Source organism: Bubalus bubalis, chromosome 3 (genome assembly GCF_019923935.1).
Source record: "Bubalus bubalis isolate 160015118507 breed Murrah chromosome 3, NDDB_SH_1, whole genome shotgun sequence".
Taxonomy (NCBI): domain Eukaryota; kingdom Metazoa; phylum Chordata; class Mammalia; order Artiodactyla; family Bovidae; genus Bubalus; species Bubalus bubalis.
The window spans coordinates 10,807,923-10,826,720 of NC_059159.1; the positions used below are offsets into that span (position 1 = coordinate 10,807,923).

General features: G+C 55.6%; 1 protein-coding gene across 1 annotated transcript; it reads left to right on the forward strand.

Annotated features, from left to right (window-relative positions):
• The first annotated feature begins 923 nt into the window (after positions 1 to 923).
• GAA (alpha glucosidase) lies at positions 924 to 17,218 on the forward strand. Its single transcript, XM_006064145.4, has 20 exons — positions 924 to 1,069; positions 3,859 to 4,380; positions 5,587 to 5,732; positions 6,683 to 6,848; positions 6,931 to 7,027; positions 7,510 to 7,629; positions 7,703 to 7,821; positions 7,906 to 8,037; positions 8,976 to 9,086; positions 9,559 to 9,672; positions 9,769 to 9,853; positions 10,290 to 10,407; positions 10,785 to 10,918; positions 12,072 to 12,223; positions 12,385 to 12,533; positions 13,722 to 13,863; positions 14,261 to 14,404; positions 14,834 to 14,998; positions 15,280 to 15,432; positions 15,836 to 17,218. The coding sequence occupies exons 2-20, from the start codon at positions 3,874 to 3,876 to the stop codon at positions 15,893 to 15,895; spliced, it is 2,814 nt and encodes a 937-aa protein (XP_006064207.4). The 5' UTR covers positions 924 to 1,069; positions 3,859 to 3,873; the 3' UTR covers positions 15,896 to 17,218.
• Positions 17,219 to 18,798: the final 1,580 nt, after the last annotated feature.

Genomic DNA, 18,798 nt, shown 5'->3' on the forward strand with positions numbered 1-18,798 from the left:
TGCTTTGGGCTTCCCAGGTGGTGCTGGTTTCCCTGACAGCTCAGTTGGTAAAGAATCTGCCTGCAATGCAGGAGACCTGCACTGGATTGGATTCCTGGGTCAGGAAGATCCCCTGGAGAAGGGATAGGTTACCCACTCCAGTATTTTGTGGCTTTCCTTGTGGCTCAGCTGGTAAAGAATCCGCCTGCAATGCAGGAGAACTGGGTTGGATCCCTCCGTTGGGAAGATCCTCTGGAGAAGGAAAAGGCAACCCACTCCAGTATTCTGGCCTGGAAAATTCCATGAACTGTATAGTCCATGGGGTTGCAAAGAGTGGGACATGACTGAACGACTTTCACTTTCACTTCAGGTGGCACTAGCGGTAAAGAACCTGCCTGCCAATGCAGATGGAAGAGCCGCAGGTTTGATATCAGGGTCAGGAAGATGCCCTGGAACAGGGCGTGGAAACCCACTCCAGTATTCTTGCCTGGAGAATCCCATGGACAGAAGAGCCCAGCGGTCTCAGGCCATGGGTTGCAAGGAATCAGACACCACTGAAGCACCTCAGCTCATAGTTGCTTTACAATGTTGTGTTAGCTTCTTGCAGTACAAGCTTGCTCCTCTTAACATGAGCCTTTTCTCAATGTATGAAAAGTACCTTGTCATTGAACATTTTCATGACAGTCGGTTTTATGGGTTATGACATCTTCCTTTCAGAAGAAGTTTAAGTTGCTTCCAAATTTTCGGCCTCTGGGTGATAAACTCGCAGAGTCAGGCCTCTGGAGTGGACTGGTGGGCTCTAGAACGCGGAGAGTTCGCTCACTCCGGGGCGTCGCACCCTCCCGGATCGCAAAAGGCGAGGCCAGGCCTCCTGCAGTGCGCATGGCCACTGGGTCCCTCCCACTTTCCAGGGGCGCCGAGGCCAAGAGGGCGAGGATGCCCCGGCGCGCCCCACGACCAGAGGGCGCACGACCGGGGATGAGCACTCATCAAGGGCGCCTGCGCAGGGAACTGTCACGTGACTCGCCGCCACTGCGCCGCGGGCGCTGGATCCCGAGGTGGCCGCTGCGGCTGGCGCGCGTGCGCGGAGGTGAGCCGGCCCGACAGCTGGATTGGGGCTGCGGGTGGTCCCAGCGAGTGGCGGGGCCGGGGCGGTCCGCGGCAACCCCACAGACTGGAGGCTTGGCGGATCCAGCAAGTCTTCAAGCCCGAGAAGGGAGGGGTCGATCGATAGAAGGGTTGGTTGTCAGTACTTTCCTTTTGGAGAAGTTGAGGTCATCGTGCCAGGGCCGCGCGCCAGCGGTCAGCAGTGACGACAGTGATCTCAGTAACATGGGGACCCCGGAAGCTCCACGGTACCCACTCACTGCCCCCGAGCTGGGCTAGGAAGGCTGTCCTTGCCCACGTTCATAGGGAGGAAGCTGAGGCACGGGAGGTTTAAAATCCTTCAGCTGCCTCTGCCGGTGGTGGAGCTGGGCTCTGAACCAAGCTTGTCGGTGCTACCACTGTGGCCTGGGGAGCAATGGTTCAAAGTCATAGCCCAGAAAACGGGGCGACAGGCCCTCCGGGGCGCCACTTAACCTACTGACCGTCAGTCCTTCCCCATTTTTCTCTCTAAATTGTCGAGCGCCATGAGTGTGGCCCTTCCCCATTGTAGGATCTCTTCCCTCTTCTAGGCTGTCTTCCCTGTCTGTAAAATGGAAACAGGGAAGGGACGGGGTGCTGCCCTGACTGTGCCACAGGCCACCTCTTCAACTTCTGAAGTCTGGGTGGGAAGGGCCAAGACCTTCCACTCTGAGTTCCCCAAGTTTCTGAGTAATCACCATCACAGATGTGTCTGGCAGAGAGTCAAGTGGAGCTGGGACACTGTGTGGTATAAAAAATTTATATTTATCCCGTCTTTGTCTCCAGTTCCTGACACACAGCTCCTAAAGACCCTAGAATTTTGGTGGTGATAAGAATGTCTGTTTCATGCTAATGAGATGACTGGGGGCTTGTAAACAGCTTGAGAATGGGAGCTAGTCCCCAGAAGGACCAAGGCAGGATTCCAGGGTGGGAACTTTCACCTGGCCTCACTCCCGGGAGCCGAGGCTGGTGATTAAGTTAATTACCAGTGGTCAGTGAGCTCATCGTTTCGTGCCTACATAATAAAACCCTAAACTAGTTGGGGTTTAGAGAGCTTCCAAGCTGGTGAACACATTTTGTTGCTCAGAGGGTGGCCAGCCCAGAGAGGGCATAGAAGCTGAGCACCCCTTCTCCATACCGCCCTCTGGGTATTCCTAGGTTGTATCTTTTATAATAAACAAGTGCTTTCCTGAGTTCTGTGAGTTGTTCTGAGTAGTTCTAGCCAGGTATTGAACCTGAGGTGAGGGGTGTTGTGTGAACCCTGGAAATTGATAGCCACGTGGTCAGAAGTGCAAGTGACAGTCTGGAACTTGCAGTTAGCGTCTGAGGTGGGGGAAGTTCATGGGACTGAGCCCTCAACCTGTAGGGTCTTTGCTAATCCAGTAGTTCTTGTCAGAATTGAATTGACTTGAGTGTGAAAAAGCCCCACACTTTTGGTGTCGGAAGTGTTGTGAATGAACAGTTTGCTCTTACACCTAACATACTGGTGAAGTATGGTGGCCAGAATGTTCCAGGTCTGTGTTTGGGACAGGCTCAGACTCTCAATGACATGGGTGCACTTCTGCAGTGGGTGACTTCTTCCCACCCCCGCCAGTATCTGCATGTTCCCAGAGGCCGTGAGAAAGCAGCTTACAGACCTCCTGCCACAAGGAGCTTTGCTGACAGAGGTTCAGCTCCTGTGCCCTGAAATCATCACTGCCATCTTCTGCAAGGGGCCACCTCCTGGCCCTTAACACTAGGGCAGGCTTCTTCTGGGAGACCTGGACCCCTCTAAGGACCAGCTTTGGCTTGAGGACCCCCAGCACCATGGCCTTGCCCAACCTTCCTTAACCTGCATAACAACAGTCTGGGGCTCTGGGAGCCACCACTCTCCTGTGGGGTCAAATGGGTGGATACATGTGGGTAGTCTCAGCCTCTCTGCCAACCTCCCCATTTTCTCTCAAGCAGATAAAAAGGATTCTCTGAGTAAAATCCTTGCATGTTTAGTCCCATATCCATGGCTGCTGCTCCTCAGAGGAGCTGGACAAACAATGTTCCTTACATAAAGATAAGCAAGATGCAGGTGATAACAGTCTTAGCACCAGAGTCACCAGAGCAAGGCTCCAGTGCAGTGGCTATGGCAGAGACCCAAAACCAGACCCCGCATGGGCAGGTTTCTCGCACACCTGACGGCAGGGGCCAGGAGGGGCTCCACTTGCCAAGCCCTGGGGGCCAGGCCTCTCTCCTGTGCTTGGCCATCCCTGAGTGTTGCCCTGGGTTGTGGTGCCCAAGACCCCTCAGAGACTGTATCCACATCCAGGTCAGCAGAGAGGGATAGACAGAGGGCGCACTTCCGCCCCATTGGCCAAGACTTAATCACCTCAGCCACAATCCTCATACAAGAGAGGGACTTACTCCATTTACTGTGGGAACTTGTTCCGCTTGATCTGTCACGTGGGTCTTTGTTAAGTCATTTTGTTATTTTGTCTTTGTTAAGTCATTAAGTCATTTGGACAGACATTCTAGATGCATTAATTTGTGACATATTAGAAGACTTCACAATGTGCAGAATTCTGCAACTCCCTGTTTGGGACTTTTCTCTCCTTTCCCTTTTTCCTCCCTGCCCCAGGTCTGCCCTCACTCACTTCTGCCCTGGGTGCTGTTGGGCCAGCCCCAAGTTCAAGTCTGGAAGTTGCTTTGAGAGTCCCCTGAGGTCCTGGGCATTCCCTCCTGCTGTCCTGTTGAGCCTGGTTGTTCTGTCTGCCTGCTTCCTAGATCCACTGTCCACCCATGATGAGGTGGCCACCCTGCTCCCGCCCCCTGCTGGGGGTCTGCACCCTCCTCTCCTTGGCGCTCCTGGGGCACATCCTGCTTCATGACTTGGAGGTGGTCCCCCGAGAACTACGAGGCTTCTCCCAAGACGAGACTCATCAAGCTTGCCAGCCAGGAGCCAGCAGCCCAGAATGCCGTGGTAGCCCCAGGGCAGCGCCCACACAGTGCGACCTGCCCCCCAACAGCCGCTTCGACTGCGCCCCAGACAAGGGCATCACCCCGCAGCAGTGTGAGGCCCGTGGCTGCTGCTACGTGCCTGCAGAGTGGCCTCCGGATGCCCAGATGGGGCAGCCCTGGTGCTTCTTCCCTCCCAGCTACCCCAGTTACAGGCTGGAGAACCTGACCATCACTGAGACAGGGTACACAGCCACCCTGACCCGTGCCGTCCCGACCTTCTTCCCCAAGGATATCATGACCTTGAGGCTGGACATGTTGATGGAGACCGAGAGCCGACTCCACTTCACGGTGGGCAGGATGGGGGCCAGGGGCTGGGCAGGGGCAGAGCGAGTGTGTGGACAGTGGATGAAGATGGATTCTGCTGTGCTTAGTGGCTCAGTCACATCCAACTCTTTGAGACCCTATGGACTGTAGCCCACCAGGCTCGTCTGTCCATGGGGATTCTCCAGGCAAGAATACTTGAGTGGGTTGCCATGCACTCCTCCAGGGGATCTTCCAACCCAGGGACTGAAGCCAGGTTTCCTGCATTGCAGGTGGATTCTTTACCATCTGAGCCACCAGGGAAGCCTGAAGACGGACTCTATGGGGTGTTTATTTATGCATAGATGTGTACTGTACCCTCACCCAGAGTCTGGGTGTGAGCAGACATGGCATCTACATTCAGGGGATAGTGGGTCACTAAGACAGTGACTGGGAGGCTCTAGGAGTGTTCTAGAGAGGAGGGCTTAAAGTGAGGTGGTGGGAGGTTAGGTTCCCCCCCCCAGGAAGTGACATCCCAGCTGGGACCTAAAGCAGGAGGCAGGAAGGGGGACATTCCAGGCAGTGGGGCATGGGATCCCAGCCACTGAGGGCAGGGCCTCTTGTTCGATTTATTCCCAGCTGCTGGGACAGTGTCTGGCACATAGCAGGAGCTTGGTAAAAACTTGTCAACTGAATGAATGTCCAGACACAAAGGTGAGAGAGCCTGCAGCACGCAGTTCAGTAATACCCAGTTATTTTAACAAAGTAATTAACAACAGCCATGAATTACTGAGTGATGACTGTGTACCCAGACAATGGTTGGGTGATCTAATTAGGTTTTCTCATTCACCCTATGACTAGGAATGCCAGGCAGAAAACCGTTGCCAGATTCAGGAAATAAAAATACAATTTTGAATTTCAGATAACTGAGGAATTAGTCTTTTTTTTTTTAATAGCATAAGTATGTCCTATAGAATATCTGGGACATATTAATACTAAAAACAATTGTGTGTCTGAAACCCAGATTTCCTGGTGTTCTGTATTTTACCTGGCAGCCCACAGGAGGTGCTCTCCTGGCTCTATAGGAAACTGAGGCTCAGGGGTGTGGACTAGTCTGTCCACACCTCCAGGCTCTGTGCAGCCGCCCTGGGACTTGAACTGACTCCTCCCTCCTCTGGAGGGTGAAGGATGGAGTAGACAGCTGTTAGGGGCGGCCAGCCACCAAGGGCCTCTGACACTATTCTTGTCCTCTAGATCAAAGATCCTGCCAACAGACGCTATGAAGTGCCCTTGGAGACCCCGCGTGTCTATAGCCAGGCGCCGTTCACACTCTACAGTGTGGAGTTCTCGGAGGAGCCCTTTGGGGTGGTCGTGCGGCGGAAGCTGGATGGACGGGTGCTGTGAGTGCCTAGTCTCTCTGCCCCCCCCAACCCCAATCTGGGTGGGAGGGTCAGGGAGCTGGAGAGCATTGTCCCTGACCCTGTTGTGGTTCACCCTCCTGCTCTGGCCTCCTTGCTGTTCGTGGCCCCCGGGGGCCCTGGTGCTCACTGTTCCCTGCACCCAAGCCTTCAAAGGCCCCTTCTCAAAGGCCCCCCACTCACACTGTCCACCCAAGGGAGGCCCATTGGGAGTGATTTTCCCCGGGGGACAATCCTTGGCAACAGCTGGAGACATTGTCACCACCAAGGCGGGGAAGCAGGGATTCCATCCAGCTCCCTACGGCACACAGGATGGCCCAGAACACAGAGGGATTGGCCGAAAGCAGTGCCTCGGCTGAGAAACCCTGTCCAGTCTAAAGGAGCAGCCCCACTCCAGGCAATACCCCCTACTCTGCTTTATTATTTATTTGTTTATCAGCTAGTACATATCAATATCAATATGGGCTTTCCTAGTAGCTCAGCCAGTAAAGAATCTGCCTGCAATGTGGGAAACCTGGGTTTGATCCCTGGGTCGGGAAGATCCCCTGGAGGAGGACATGGCAACCCACTCCAGTATTCTTGCCTGGAAAATCCCCATGGACAGAGGAGCCTGGCGGGCTACAGTCCACAGGGTCACAGAGTCAGACACAACTGAGTGACTAAGGACAGCACACAGCACATATCAGTTTACCAGACACTGCGGTTATTAACTTGTCTCATCCTTTCTCTCTACCCTGTGGAACCTCGGAGTGCCCTAACTGCCTCTGGCTGGGCAGCTCCATGAAGTCTGGGAGCAGTTTGGCCCTCCTGGGGAGGTGGTACTCAGGGCCACAACTCCCAGGACTGGAAGGGTTTTGGGCAGCAGCCGCTTGTGGTCAGGGCTCACGGAGCTGTCAGCTTCCCATGTGAGGCCACCTGGACTCTTCTGGCAGGCTGAACACCACGGTGGCCCCCCTGTTCTTTGCGGACCAGTTTCTGCAGCTGTCCACCTCCCTGCCATCCCAGCACATCACAGGCCTTGCCGAACACCTTGGGTCCCTGATGCTCAGCACCAACTGGACCAAGATCACCCTCTGGAACCGAGACATCGCCCCTGAGGTAAAAGGGTGGCAGAAGGGGGTCTGGGATCAGAGGGGCCTCATGGGCCAAGACGTAAAGTGGGGTGTCTGCTATGTCGCAGCCCAACGTGAACCTGTATGGATCTCACCCTTTCTACCTGGTCCTGGAGGATGGCGGGTTGGCTCACGGGGTCTTCCTGCTGAACAGCAATGCCATGGGTAAGCACGGGGGCACTGGGGCCCTCCACATCTTCTGGCCAGTTCTGCTACTAAGCCCCCAGCCAGGGTTTCCCTGGTGCAGCTACACCCCCTCCTACCTTGAGGGCGCTGGGGCTCTCTGTACCTGCCTGACAGGCTGCAGGTCTTAGAGGAGGGGGCAGAGGATTGGGCCTTGTACATTCTCCGAGAAATGAGCAGTGGGCCATGGCCTCTGCCAGCTCTATCCTTCGGTGCCCCTAAGGTGAGACCTCTGATGTGAGGAGGGGGACTAAGGCCAAAAAGGGGGGCCTCAGGCTGCTCAGCACCTTCCTGTCCTGCTCCAAGTCTCTCAGTGAGCTGGGCTCAGAGTGACTGTCCTGGGTCCGCTGGCTCCCTGCGGGAGGACCTCTCCAGCAGGTGTTTGGCCTATTGGTGCAGTGCTGAAGGCCCCGGGGAGGGGGGGGTGAGTATTTGTCCCTGAGCTCCAAGGCTGCTTCCTCCAGATGTGGTCCTGCAGCCCAGCCCAGCCCTCAGCTGGAGGTCGACAGGCGGGATCCTGGACGTGTACATCTTCCTGGGCCCGGAGCCCAAGAGCGTGGTGCAGCAGTACCTGGACGTCGTGGGTAGGCCTCGCCCCAGCCCCGGCTGCTCCCTCCCCAGCCCCTCCTGCCCACTCACAGTCACCTTGGCCCCCAGGCTACCCATTCATGCCGCCGTACTGGGGCCTGGGCTTCCACCTGTGCCGCTGGGGCTACTCCACCTCCGCCATCACCCGCCAGGTCGTGGAGAACATGACCAGGGCCTACTTCCCCCTGGTGAGTGCTGGGGAGGGGCCTGGGGCCTGTTGCGGGGCGGGGGTGGAGAGCCTGGGCCCCGACCGCCCTGTGCCGTGGCTGCAGGACGTCCAGTGGAATGACCTCGACTACATGGATGCCAGACGGGACTTCACTTTCAACAAGGACCACTTTGGGGACTTCCCGGCCATGGTGCAGGAGCTCCACCAGGGCGGTCGGCGGTACATCATGATTGTGGTGAGTGCCCCTTGTGTTCTGTGCCACGTGGAGCGGGCTCTTTTGGAAGCCAAGGGTCTGAGCGTCCGGTGGCTCCAACTCAGTGGTATCGTTGTTGACCTGCCGTGGGCACGGAGGACATTTCTGAGGGTCTTTGGTATTGAGGGAATGTCAGATTTATAGACTTGGCCTTTGCCATCCAGTGATGTCCCTGGAAATGTGTCTTTGCTCAGGATCCTTGCAGCTGTAAGTTGCTTGAACCACTGAAAGCAAGTGGTGAGGGCATTCCTCGGCTGACACCGCTCAGCTGTGGGCAGGCCAGGTGGAGCTGTATGCCGGAGTAGCTGCAATGCTCCATGAGACCCCTGCTTTCCCTCCCAGTGGTCAGCTCTGCCTTGTGGGGAGCAGGGCAGGCTCTGAGTGGTTCAGCACGAAGACACACTTCCCTAGGCCAGTCCCCGCAGCCAGAGGGGTGCAGTTCGGGCTGGTATAGCTTGTGGTGGGGGGGCGGTGCCCGGAGGAGGAGGTGGGGATGGGGAGACAACCAAGTGGTCGCCACTGTGGATGCACTTCAGAAGAGGAAATCCATTTGGAATTGGACTGATGGTCATTTCCATCCTCAAGGCCCCTCTGAAGGGAACAGTGTCCAGGGCCACTCACTCAGAGTAAGGAGGGCAGATGCAGACCGTTTATTTTTATTTCTAAATGAAATAAATGGTCACTGTAGAGCATTTGTGAAATTCTGGGCCCTTCAAGCAAAAGTAACTCTTGCATCCAGGCGCTCCCTGTTTGGCCATCCCGGGGCGGGTCACGTGCACCTCCACGTACAGCGTGTTGACTCACATGAAGCCGCATCCATTTATTTTCTGCCTTGCTAACATTTAGGGAGAGCATTTTCCCAGTGATGGGGCCAAGGTTTCAAGTGTTTCCTTCTCATCCTGACCGGTTTCTCCCTCCAGGATCCTGCCATCAGCAGCTCAGGCCCTGCTGGGACCTACCGACCCTACGATGAGGGTCTGAGGCGGGGGGTCTTCATCACCAATGAGACTGGGCAGCCACTGATTGGGCAGGTACAGTGGGGCCTGGGGGGCCAGGGGGAGAAAGAGTGGTCTCCAGCCAGTGGTACTGAAGGCGGGGTTCACAGCTGGGGGTGATAGTGGCTTCTGACAAGGCAGGGCACCTAGAATCCTTGTGTCAGGGGCCCTTGTTTGCAGGCAGTTCAGACGCGAGCTCCAAAGCTCCTCAGAGAGACTTCAGAGTCCTCTACATCCTCTGGGTCCCCAGGGGCTTCCTGGGGTGGAGTGGTGGGGGGTGCAGGGGTGCATCCAGCAGAGTCCCTGCTTCTTCCCGAGGGCAAGCCCAGGACCAGGAGGAAGGCTCCTAGGAGTGTGGCTTCTGGGGCCTTTCCCCATGCTCCTCCCCCTTGCAGTCCACCCACCCCCAGGGGAGATGAGTGAGGCTGCAGCCCTGCCCGCAGCTGGTTTGCCCAGGGCCTCTGTGCAGGCTCCAGGGGCCCCGTCTGCCCTCTGACCTCTTGTCCAGGTGTGGCCCGGACTCACCGCCTTCCCCGACTTCACCAACCCCGAAGCTCTTGACTGGTGGCAGGACATGGTGACCGAGTTCCACGCCCAAGTGCCCTTCGATGGCATGTGGATCGTGAGTGTGGCCCTGCCCCTGGGTGTCCGTGGCCTTGGGGACCAGCCCCACACCCTGCACCAGGTAGGATGTCCACCCCCTGGTCCTTTCTCGCAGGATATGAACGAGCCATCCAATTTCGTGAGGGGCTCAGTGGATGGCTGCCCGGACAACAGCCTGGAGAACCCTCCCTACCTGCCAGGTGAGCTGTCCCCCGATCCCTGCCTGCCTCCACCCGCCTGTTCCCAGCACTAGTCAGCTGGGGATTTAATAGCTCAAATCAAGGGATTTCCCTTCTCTGGCTTGGGAGGCTTGAAGCCCTGGTTTCTGAGAAGCTGATGGATAGCAAGAGCCCGGGACATGGGAGGGAAGCCTCAGGAGTGAGGTTCTCCCCAGCCACGTGATGCTGACCGGGCATGTGCTGCTGAGGCGAGACCCTTCAGAGGGGGCGCTCCAGGCGCAGCTAGTTCAGGAGCAGGCAGAGGTGAAGTCTGGGTCTGCAGAGGTCAGGCTGTGGCACCACCTCGTCCTGGCCTTGGAGAAGTGGAGACTGTACCCAGGTTCCAAGGGGCTCCAGGATGTGGGGGGCACCAGCCTGCTGGGCAGAGGCTCCAAGGAAACAGCCCCCTCTTCTCCAGGGGTGGTTGGTGGGACCCTCCAGGCAGCCACCATCTGCGCCTCCAGCCACCAGTTCCTGTCCACGCACTACGACCTGCACAACCTGTATGGCCTGACTGAAGCCTTAGCCTCCCACAGGTGAGGGGCCAGGGTAGGGGAAGCAGAGAAGGAAGCCCAGGTTCCCCCCAGGGCCCCTGCCAACCCCATTCTAACCCCTCTTGCCCTCCAGCTCCATGCCTGGTGCCTGAGAGGAAGGGCATGGTGACAAGACAGGGATCCAGGGCTGGTCAGGACCTCTGGCTTCCTTGAGCTTCAAGGGATGTTTGTCCAGCCTGGGACATGTGCATTTTGAGGGTAGTTGGGTGGCAGGGCTAACTGCCTGGCAGACACGGGCGGAGGCCTCAGCTCTCCGGCTCCTTGATCCCAGCCCGCCCTCCCTGCTGCACTGCCCTGCGCTCTTGCCAGCAGTGATGGGGTTCCCAGTGACCCCGCTCAGCACAGCTCTCTCCACCCAGGGCCCTGGTGAAGGCTCGAGGGATGCGTCCCTTCGTGATCTCTCGCTCAACCTTTGCCGGCCATGGCCGATACTCCGGCCACTGGACAGGGGATGTGTGGAGCAACTGGGAGCAACTTTCCTACTCCGTGCCAGGTGAGCACACCTGTCAGGAGGTGGGGCAAGGAGGGGAGGGTGGGCCCCTCTCCAGGGGAGTTTGTCCAGAGCCAGGTCCTCAGAGAGATGCTGCTGTGATGGGGTGGGGCCTGCCGCCAACTCCTGTGAGAGGGCTCACCTGTGCAAGTCAGCTACCTGTGTGAGTGGGCTCACCTGTGGTGCCCCTCTTCCCAGCATCCCATCTTGGATTCATGCTTTGTTAGAACATTCCTTCTGATGACCACATTCTGAGTTGCGTGAAAACTGCATCTGAGCTCAGTCCAAAGGGCGCCCCCACCCCTGTTGTCTCAGTGCCTGGCTCCACCTTGCAAAGAGAATTTTGATTCTTGTTCCAAGAGCTCTGATGCTGCAGACGTCTTAGGCCCAGGGATGGCTCAGGAGCCCTGGGGAGAGGGTAGAGGTGACCCCCTGAAGTCACAGCTGAAGAGAGCCTCCGCCAAACCCTCCAGCCTGGAAGTGCTTTCCTAGTCACAGGCTCACTTCTGCGTGTGATGTGTATGTGACGTCGCATATGTGACGTCCTGTATGTGACGTCCTGCCGAGCTGAGTCCATTCTTCCTTCACAGAGCCGCTGCTGGCTCTGCCCACGGGTGCTGACTGGCTCTGATTTTCACCCTGGGGCCAACGTGGGGGTCAGGCCTGAATCCTCTTTAACTTTTGCCATTGAAATTGTGTCTTGGTGTAGGTCTGTTTGAGTTCATCTTGTTTGGGACCCTTTGGGTTTCCTGTATCTGATTCCTTCTTCTGATAGGGAAACGAGTCATGGTGGATCAGTGCCCATCCTGATGTCTTCTACCTGATTATGTCTGCAGTGGCCCTACTTCCAAATGTGGTCACATTTCCAGCAACTGGGGATTAGGACTAGAACTTAACCTTTGTGGGGAGGGGAGGGGATTCAGTCCATTCCTGACCAATCCAGTTTGCCCTGCACACTCTAGGTGTTAGGGAGCAGATACGGCTGCTTGTTCTGCTGAAACCGCAAGTGCAGGATGCACCAGCCATCGGGTGGGGGCTGGGTGGGAGGGTCTTTGGGGGAGATCTTCCTCCTTCGCCAGTTCAACAGACACATCTGTCAGGCTCCTGGACTGGTCCGGCTGTGGCATCTGCAGACCTGTCTGACTCTGCCCTCCAGAAATCCTGCTTTTCAATCTGCTGGGGGTGCCCCTGGTGGGGGCTGACATCTGTGGCTTCCTGGGCAACACCTCAGAGGAGCTGTGTGTGCGCTGGACCCAGCTGGGGGCCTTCTACCCCTTCATGCGGAACCACAATGCCCTGAACAGCCAGGTAGGGCGGGGACAGCAGGGGAGGCTGTGCCCTGGGGAATGCCGCTTTCTGTGCCAGGGAGCCCAGCCCGGCTGGCCCCAAACTGCCGGGTCTCCTGGGGTGAGGGGACGGGGCACTGCCACCCCAGACCCCAGGTGCTTCCGCCACTCCCTCTACCGCAGCCGCAGGAACCGTACAGGTTCAGCGAGACGGCGCAGCAAGCCATGAGGAAGGCCTTCACCCTGCGCTACGTGCTGCTGCCCTATCTCTACACGCTGTTCCACAGGGCCCACGTCAGAGGCGAGACGGTGGCCCGGCCCCTCTTCCTGGAGTGAGTGCCTGGGTTGGGAGCAATGGCCTCAAGCCCACTGACCCCAGGGCAGCCACCCTTCTGTGTTGGGTGTTCCAGGCACCAAAAGGAAGGAGGTGGCGGCAAAATCTGGGCCCTCCCCACTGAGGTACCCCCTGCACCCCCAGTCCCCACCCACTGGATTCCAGTTCAGGGCTGGGAGCCCTCGATAACAGAACATCCCATGGTGAACACTGAGTACAGACCAGGCCTCCCAGATGGCAAAACAAGTTGTAAGTCTATCATGATTGAATCTATTTGGGGCTTAAGATAATAAGACCACCAAAGAAACCCAATAGCTATCTCCCAGATAGGACTCGGTATACCTGAGAAGTTACTATCCTATAAAATGGCTCCTTGAATCAGAGGGTTAAAGGATTTTTCAGTAGTGTGGTAATTAGTCAGCTATTTGCAAAAATCTATTTTCCTCTCATCTCATACAAACTTAAATTCCAGATGAATTAAATGTCAAAAATTAAACTGTAGAAAAAGCCCCAGGAAAACAGAAGTCCATGTTTCCCTCTGCTCTGGCAGGAGAGGACTTTCTAAGCATCAAAAGCAAAAAGCAAAGGAAGGAAGTTTAACTTAGAGAAAAAAAAAATAACATTTCTTTGAACATAAACAGAAAAATAAACACAAAACTGTTCTAAACATAGATTGTCAAGGCAAATGAATAGCAGAAAACCTTTGTGGCTCAGTTGAATCTGCCTGCAATGCAGCAGACCAGGATTCGATCCCTGGGTTGGGAAGATCCCCTGGAGAAGGGAAAGGCTACCCACTCCAGTATTCCAGCCTGGAGAATTTCATGGACTGTATAGTCCATGGGGTCGCAAAGAGTTGGACATGACTGAGTGACTTTCACTTGTCAATAAAATGACACTCTCCCTAATGTACAGAAACTCAGACCAAGTGTAAGACTAACATCAAGAACCAAATAAAACACATGGGCAAGAGCACAGTTTGCAAGTAGGAAATGTAAACAGGTCATGCCCGGATAACCAGGCAAGGAGAGGTTATTCTTGGCTCCTGCCTTGACTTCATTTGGCCAGAACCAGCCCTGCCACGTGTAACCCAGGTCCTTCAGCTCCCTTCCAAACCTCCCCATGGGCCTCCTGAGCCCACTGACCTCAGAGGTTGCCAGACCGCCCTGCCAGTTTTTCCTGTTTGAAGGTTCCCCGAGGACCCCAGCACCTGGACTGTGGACCGCCAGCTCCTGTGGGGGGAGGCTCTGCTCATCACCCCGGTGCTCGAGGCTGAGAAGGTTGAAGTCACTGGCTACTTCCCCCAGGGCACATGGTACGACTTGCAGACGGTGAGTCCTGGGGCCCTGAAGCCTGGGAGGATGGGGGAGATGGTAGAGGGGTCCTCCCTCTGGCACTGTTGGTATGGAGGGGTCCTTGCTACATGATGGCCCTCACCTGGAGCTGCTCCACTAGCATCATCTTGTATAATCCTTGCAGGACCCATTTTCTAGATGGGGAAACTGAGGCTGGATGGGTGACTTGCCACCAAGCTGAGCCAGGACTCCAGTTCTCCTGCTTCCACACTCCTGCCCCTTCTCCCATCCTCTGAGCAGCCCCACCCAAGCCCTGGCTCCAGCCTCTCTTGCTCTGTCCCCACTGTGGGACTGTCTCCGATCTTGCCTCCCAACAACAGCACAGAGTCTTGGCACTGCTCAGGACCCTTTGTGACATGACATCCCCCTCCAGGTACCAATGGAGGCCTTTGGCAGCCTCCCGCCTCCTGCACCCCTCACGTCTGTCATCCACAGCAAGGGGCAGTGGGTGACGCTGTCCGCCCCGCTGGACACCATCAACGTCCACCTCCGGGCTGGGCACATCATCCCTATGCAGGTATCTGGACCGGGCCCCTGAACCCATTCATCCAGCCCTGGGGCTGCTGGGCCCCCACATGCCTCTGTCCAGCTGGAGGTCCGTCCCCAGGGAGAGATGATGCTTCTGAGGGGTGAGGATGACCTGGGCTGGGGAAGGACACATCCCTGCACTGACTTGCTCCCAGGCCAGGCAGAGGGGAGGGCCTTCTAGAGATTCATTGGCCCTTCTCAGAAAACAGTCAGTCTGCAAACCTCCATGGGCCTTGTGTCCTCTGAGGTGTCCCCCTGGGTCAGTGGTCTCCATGGGCCTCCAGGCTACTTGGCCATAGACTGTCCTGCAGATCTCACTTTCTTCCACTACGGCACTGTCCTAGCCTTGCATTCCTCATACCTGGGTTTGGAGGCCTCTACCTGGCTTGGGACAGTGACGTGGGCCACCCTCTCCCAGGGCCCTGCCCTCACGACCACAGAGTCCCGCAAGCAGCCCATGGCCCTGGCTGTGGCCCTGACAGCCAGTGGGGAGGCCCAAGGGGAGCTGTTCTGGGACGATGGGGAGAGCCTGGGAGTGCTGGATGGTGGGGACTACACGCAGCTCATCTTTCTGGCCAAGAACGTGAGTCACATCCGCCCAGGCTGGGGGCCAACTTGGGGTGACTATCCTGACTCGGTGAGGGTAGCTGGGCCTGGGGTCCTGGGATGGCCACCTCTCACCGGGTCAACCAGACTGAAGGGGAGAAGAGCCCATGGGCCAAGTCCCTCGACCAGAGTTCCCTGCACTGTGCCAACATCCCAGGGGTTGCAGGGGGTGTGCTGCCCAGAGACCCTGCCCGAGTGGGGCTTGCTGCCCCAGACCATCTGTTCACACCTCCTGTCCTCTCTCTCTGCTCCGGCCAGAACACCTTTGTAAACAAGCTGGTGCACGTGAGCAGTGAGGGGGCCAGCCTGCAGCTGAGGAACGTGACCGTCCTGGGGGTGGCCACAGCACCCCAGCAGGTCCTCTGCAACAGCGTTCCTGTCTCCAACTTCACCTTCAGCCCTGACACGGAGGCAAGAGAGCCCACAATTGGGCCCAGAGGGCCTATCCCTGAGGGTGGGTGAGGGGGTGGGAAATGCCAGCTGAGCTGGCATCATGGGACTCCCTGTCCGGCATGGAGAGGACGCTTGAGTGTTACAAGGGGCAGAAAGGAAGCTGAACTTCAGGGAAGAGTGGGAAGTTTAGTCCCTTACACTTCACATCTTTCCTCTGCCCGTGTCCACGTTGTCAGCCCCTGGTTAAAGGGCAGCTCGTTTTCAAAGCAGATTGAGGCGGCCACTGCCAAGAGTGCTGGGAGGGAACACAGCGAGACTCCCAGGGCTGGGCCAGGCCCCACGTCCACTGCCCAGCCACACTACAGGCTCCCATCTGCCTCACTTCAGTTGCCAACCCAGTTTTCCTATTTCTTGTCCCCAGACTCTGGCCATCCCTGTCTCGCTGACCATGGGAGAGCAGTTTGTCATCAGCTGGTCTTAACCTGGGGCCCAGCGGTGTGCTGCTCCTTCACAGACCTCCCCATGGCCCCGCACTCGCACCCTCAGTCGGCGGTGTAGGGGCCTTGGGTCAGAAGTGCTTACCCCGAGTCACATGGCACTGACGTCCTTGAACACCCAGATCCACTTGCAAGTCTGTCTCCCGGGCTCTGGGCCAGCAGCTCGTCTGAGTCATCTGCCCAGATGCCAGTCAGATCAATGCCCTGAGCGGTGCCCTGTATTGGGAATGTTTACTGGAAGCTTTGCTCTCTGTAGCCTGTCACTGCTGTGTGTGTGCACAGCCAGCCACCACTGCCCGCCTATGATGCAGAGGTGGTGCCTGGACAGGGCGGTACCTGCATTGCGAGGCCCCCCACCTCAGGAGGCCCTGCTGCTGGGACCCGGTGACAGCACAGAAGTGGGGGCTGCCGCAGACTGCTTTCTCGGCCGCTGCCCCCAACTCAGCAGAGTTCATAGGACTCAGGGAACCCTCAATCTGAAGTGCGGTTATTTTCAATAAAAGGATGCGCCTGAAGGTCTTGATGCAGGAGGACTCCATCCTTGATGGGCCCTGGACATTTCTGGGCAGTGTGCACGCTTCACTGTGTACTCAGAGCAGCACCCTCACAGCCCATCGCCTCACATCCCAGTATCCGCTCTCAGGTGACTGGAGAACAGCCAGCCAGGCCTGGTGTCGATCACCTGGTGGGAGATGCGCGCCCTCCCCAACCCTGCCCAAGGGCTCTGTGGACTAAAGCTGCTACGCCCACACCTGTTCCCAGACAACCACTGGTCTGCTTTTGGTCACTATAAATCAGTTTACATTTTTTGGAATTTTCTATAAATGGAATCATACAGCTTTATTATTTGGGGGGGGCCTAATATTAATCTAACTGCTCTGAGATTCATCCGCGTTGTATGTGTGCTTTTTCATTGCCGAATAGTTCTCCATGGTATGGAGGTGCCACATGGTTTATCAGATTTGAATGGCGTTAAGAGTGTTTTCAGCCTTTTACTGTTAGGAATAAAGATGTGGTCAGCAGTTGTGGACCAGTGTGAATGAACATGTTTTCATTTCTCTTGAGCACACACCAAGCATGATAGGGTCAGATCATATGGAGGGCGTGTGTGTATGATTGAACTGTTTTCCAAAGTGGGTGACCCGCTCTGTGCTCCTACCAGCTTTGCTGTGGCTTGGTCTAGTCCAATTTCAGTCATTCCAGTGACAGTGGATCTCATGGGTCTGATTTGTGTTCCTAATGACTGAAGATGGTGAGCACCTTTTCTTGGACTTATGTAAATCATAAATTTTCTTTGGTGAAGTGTCTGTTCAGGTATTTTGCCTCTTTTTTTACTTGGATTTGTTCCCCGAGTTATAAAATAGTTTTTCCATTGTACTGACAAATTACCACAATCTTCCGTGGCTTAAAACTACAGATTTATTCTATCAGTCCTGTAGGTCAGAAGTCTGACTTGGTCTCACTGGGCTAACAGCTGCTGCTTCCTCTCCGGAATTCAGTCTCCTGAGCATACAGGTCTGAGGTGCGCTGTCACCTACACATCCTCCTGAGCTTCTAGGGGCTACTCCAGATCATAGCTCAGGGCACCAAATCCAGCGACGGTGAGCTGAATCCTCACCACCGAGACTCTCTTCTGCCTCTTCCATTACACCACTCTCTGAGCCATGGTAGCCCTTCATCTCAAAACCTTTAACTTAATCTCACCTGCAAAGCCCCTCCGGCCATTTAATGTGGGATAGTCACAGGTTCCAGGGATTAAGATGTGGGCATTTGGGGGTGGGGTGGATGGGTTTCTCTGACTTCTCAGAGAGAGAGCATGGGCTGTAGTAGTTGCAGCTCCCGGGCTCTAGAGCACAGGCTTAGTTTGCTCTGAGCCATGTGGGATCCTCCCGGATCAGGGATCAAACCCGTGTTTCCTGCATTAGTATGCAGATTCTTTACCACTGAGCCATCAGGGAAGCCCTCAGGTGGATTTAAGAGAGACTCCTTATCTAGCACGTATTCTTGCCCACAGCACGACAGACAGTAATTCCTTGTTTATTTCCACTATTGTCTGAGATCCTAAGAAAAAAATGGAAGTTGATAGACAATTAGTAGCCCTCATACTTAGCCCTCAGTTCTGAGTTTGTCATGTTAGAACCCAATTTCAGGTGGCGCTAGTGATAAAGAACCTGCCTGCCAATGCAGAAGACTCAAGAGTCACGGGTTCAATCCTTGGGTCAGGAAGAGGCTCTGGAGAAGGAAATGGCAATCAACTCCAGCATTCTTGCCTGGAAGATTCCATGGACAGAGGAGCCTGGCAGGCTACAGTCCATGGGGTCACAAAAAGTTGGACACGACTAAGCAACTGAGCACACATCTGGGGGGACGATCATTCTACCTACACACAAAATTCTTCGTATTTTCCAGTTTGGCTTTTGTCTAGTATATGCTTTACAAGTATTTTCCCTCTTGCTCATGCCCTTTTTAAGTATAATTTAGAGGAAGTGTTAGATTCCCCACCTGATTTTTGATACAGTTCACATACCACACAATTTACCACTTTAAAATGTACAATTCCGTACCTTCTAGTATATTCATAGAATCGTGCAACCACAACCATACTTCTAGTTCCAGAACATTTCCATCACCCCCGAAGAAGCCCTGTACCCTTTAGCAGTCCCTCTCAGTCCCCAGAAAACCGGTTATCCGCTGTCTCTATGGATTTACCAATTTAGGACATTTAATAGAAACAGAAGCACTTGTGTGGCTCTTTGTGACTGGCTTGTTCTACTCAGCCTATTTCAAGGTTCAAATCGCAACATGTGCCAGCTCTTCATTCCCTCCTATTGCCAAACAATATCCATCGTATGTACTTGCATCTTTCAGTTCAGTGGGCATTTGGGTT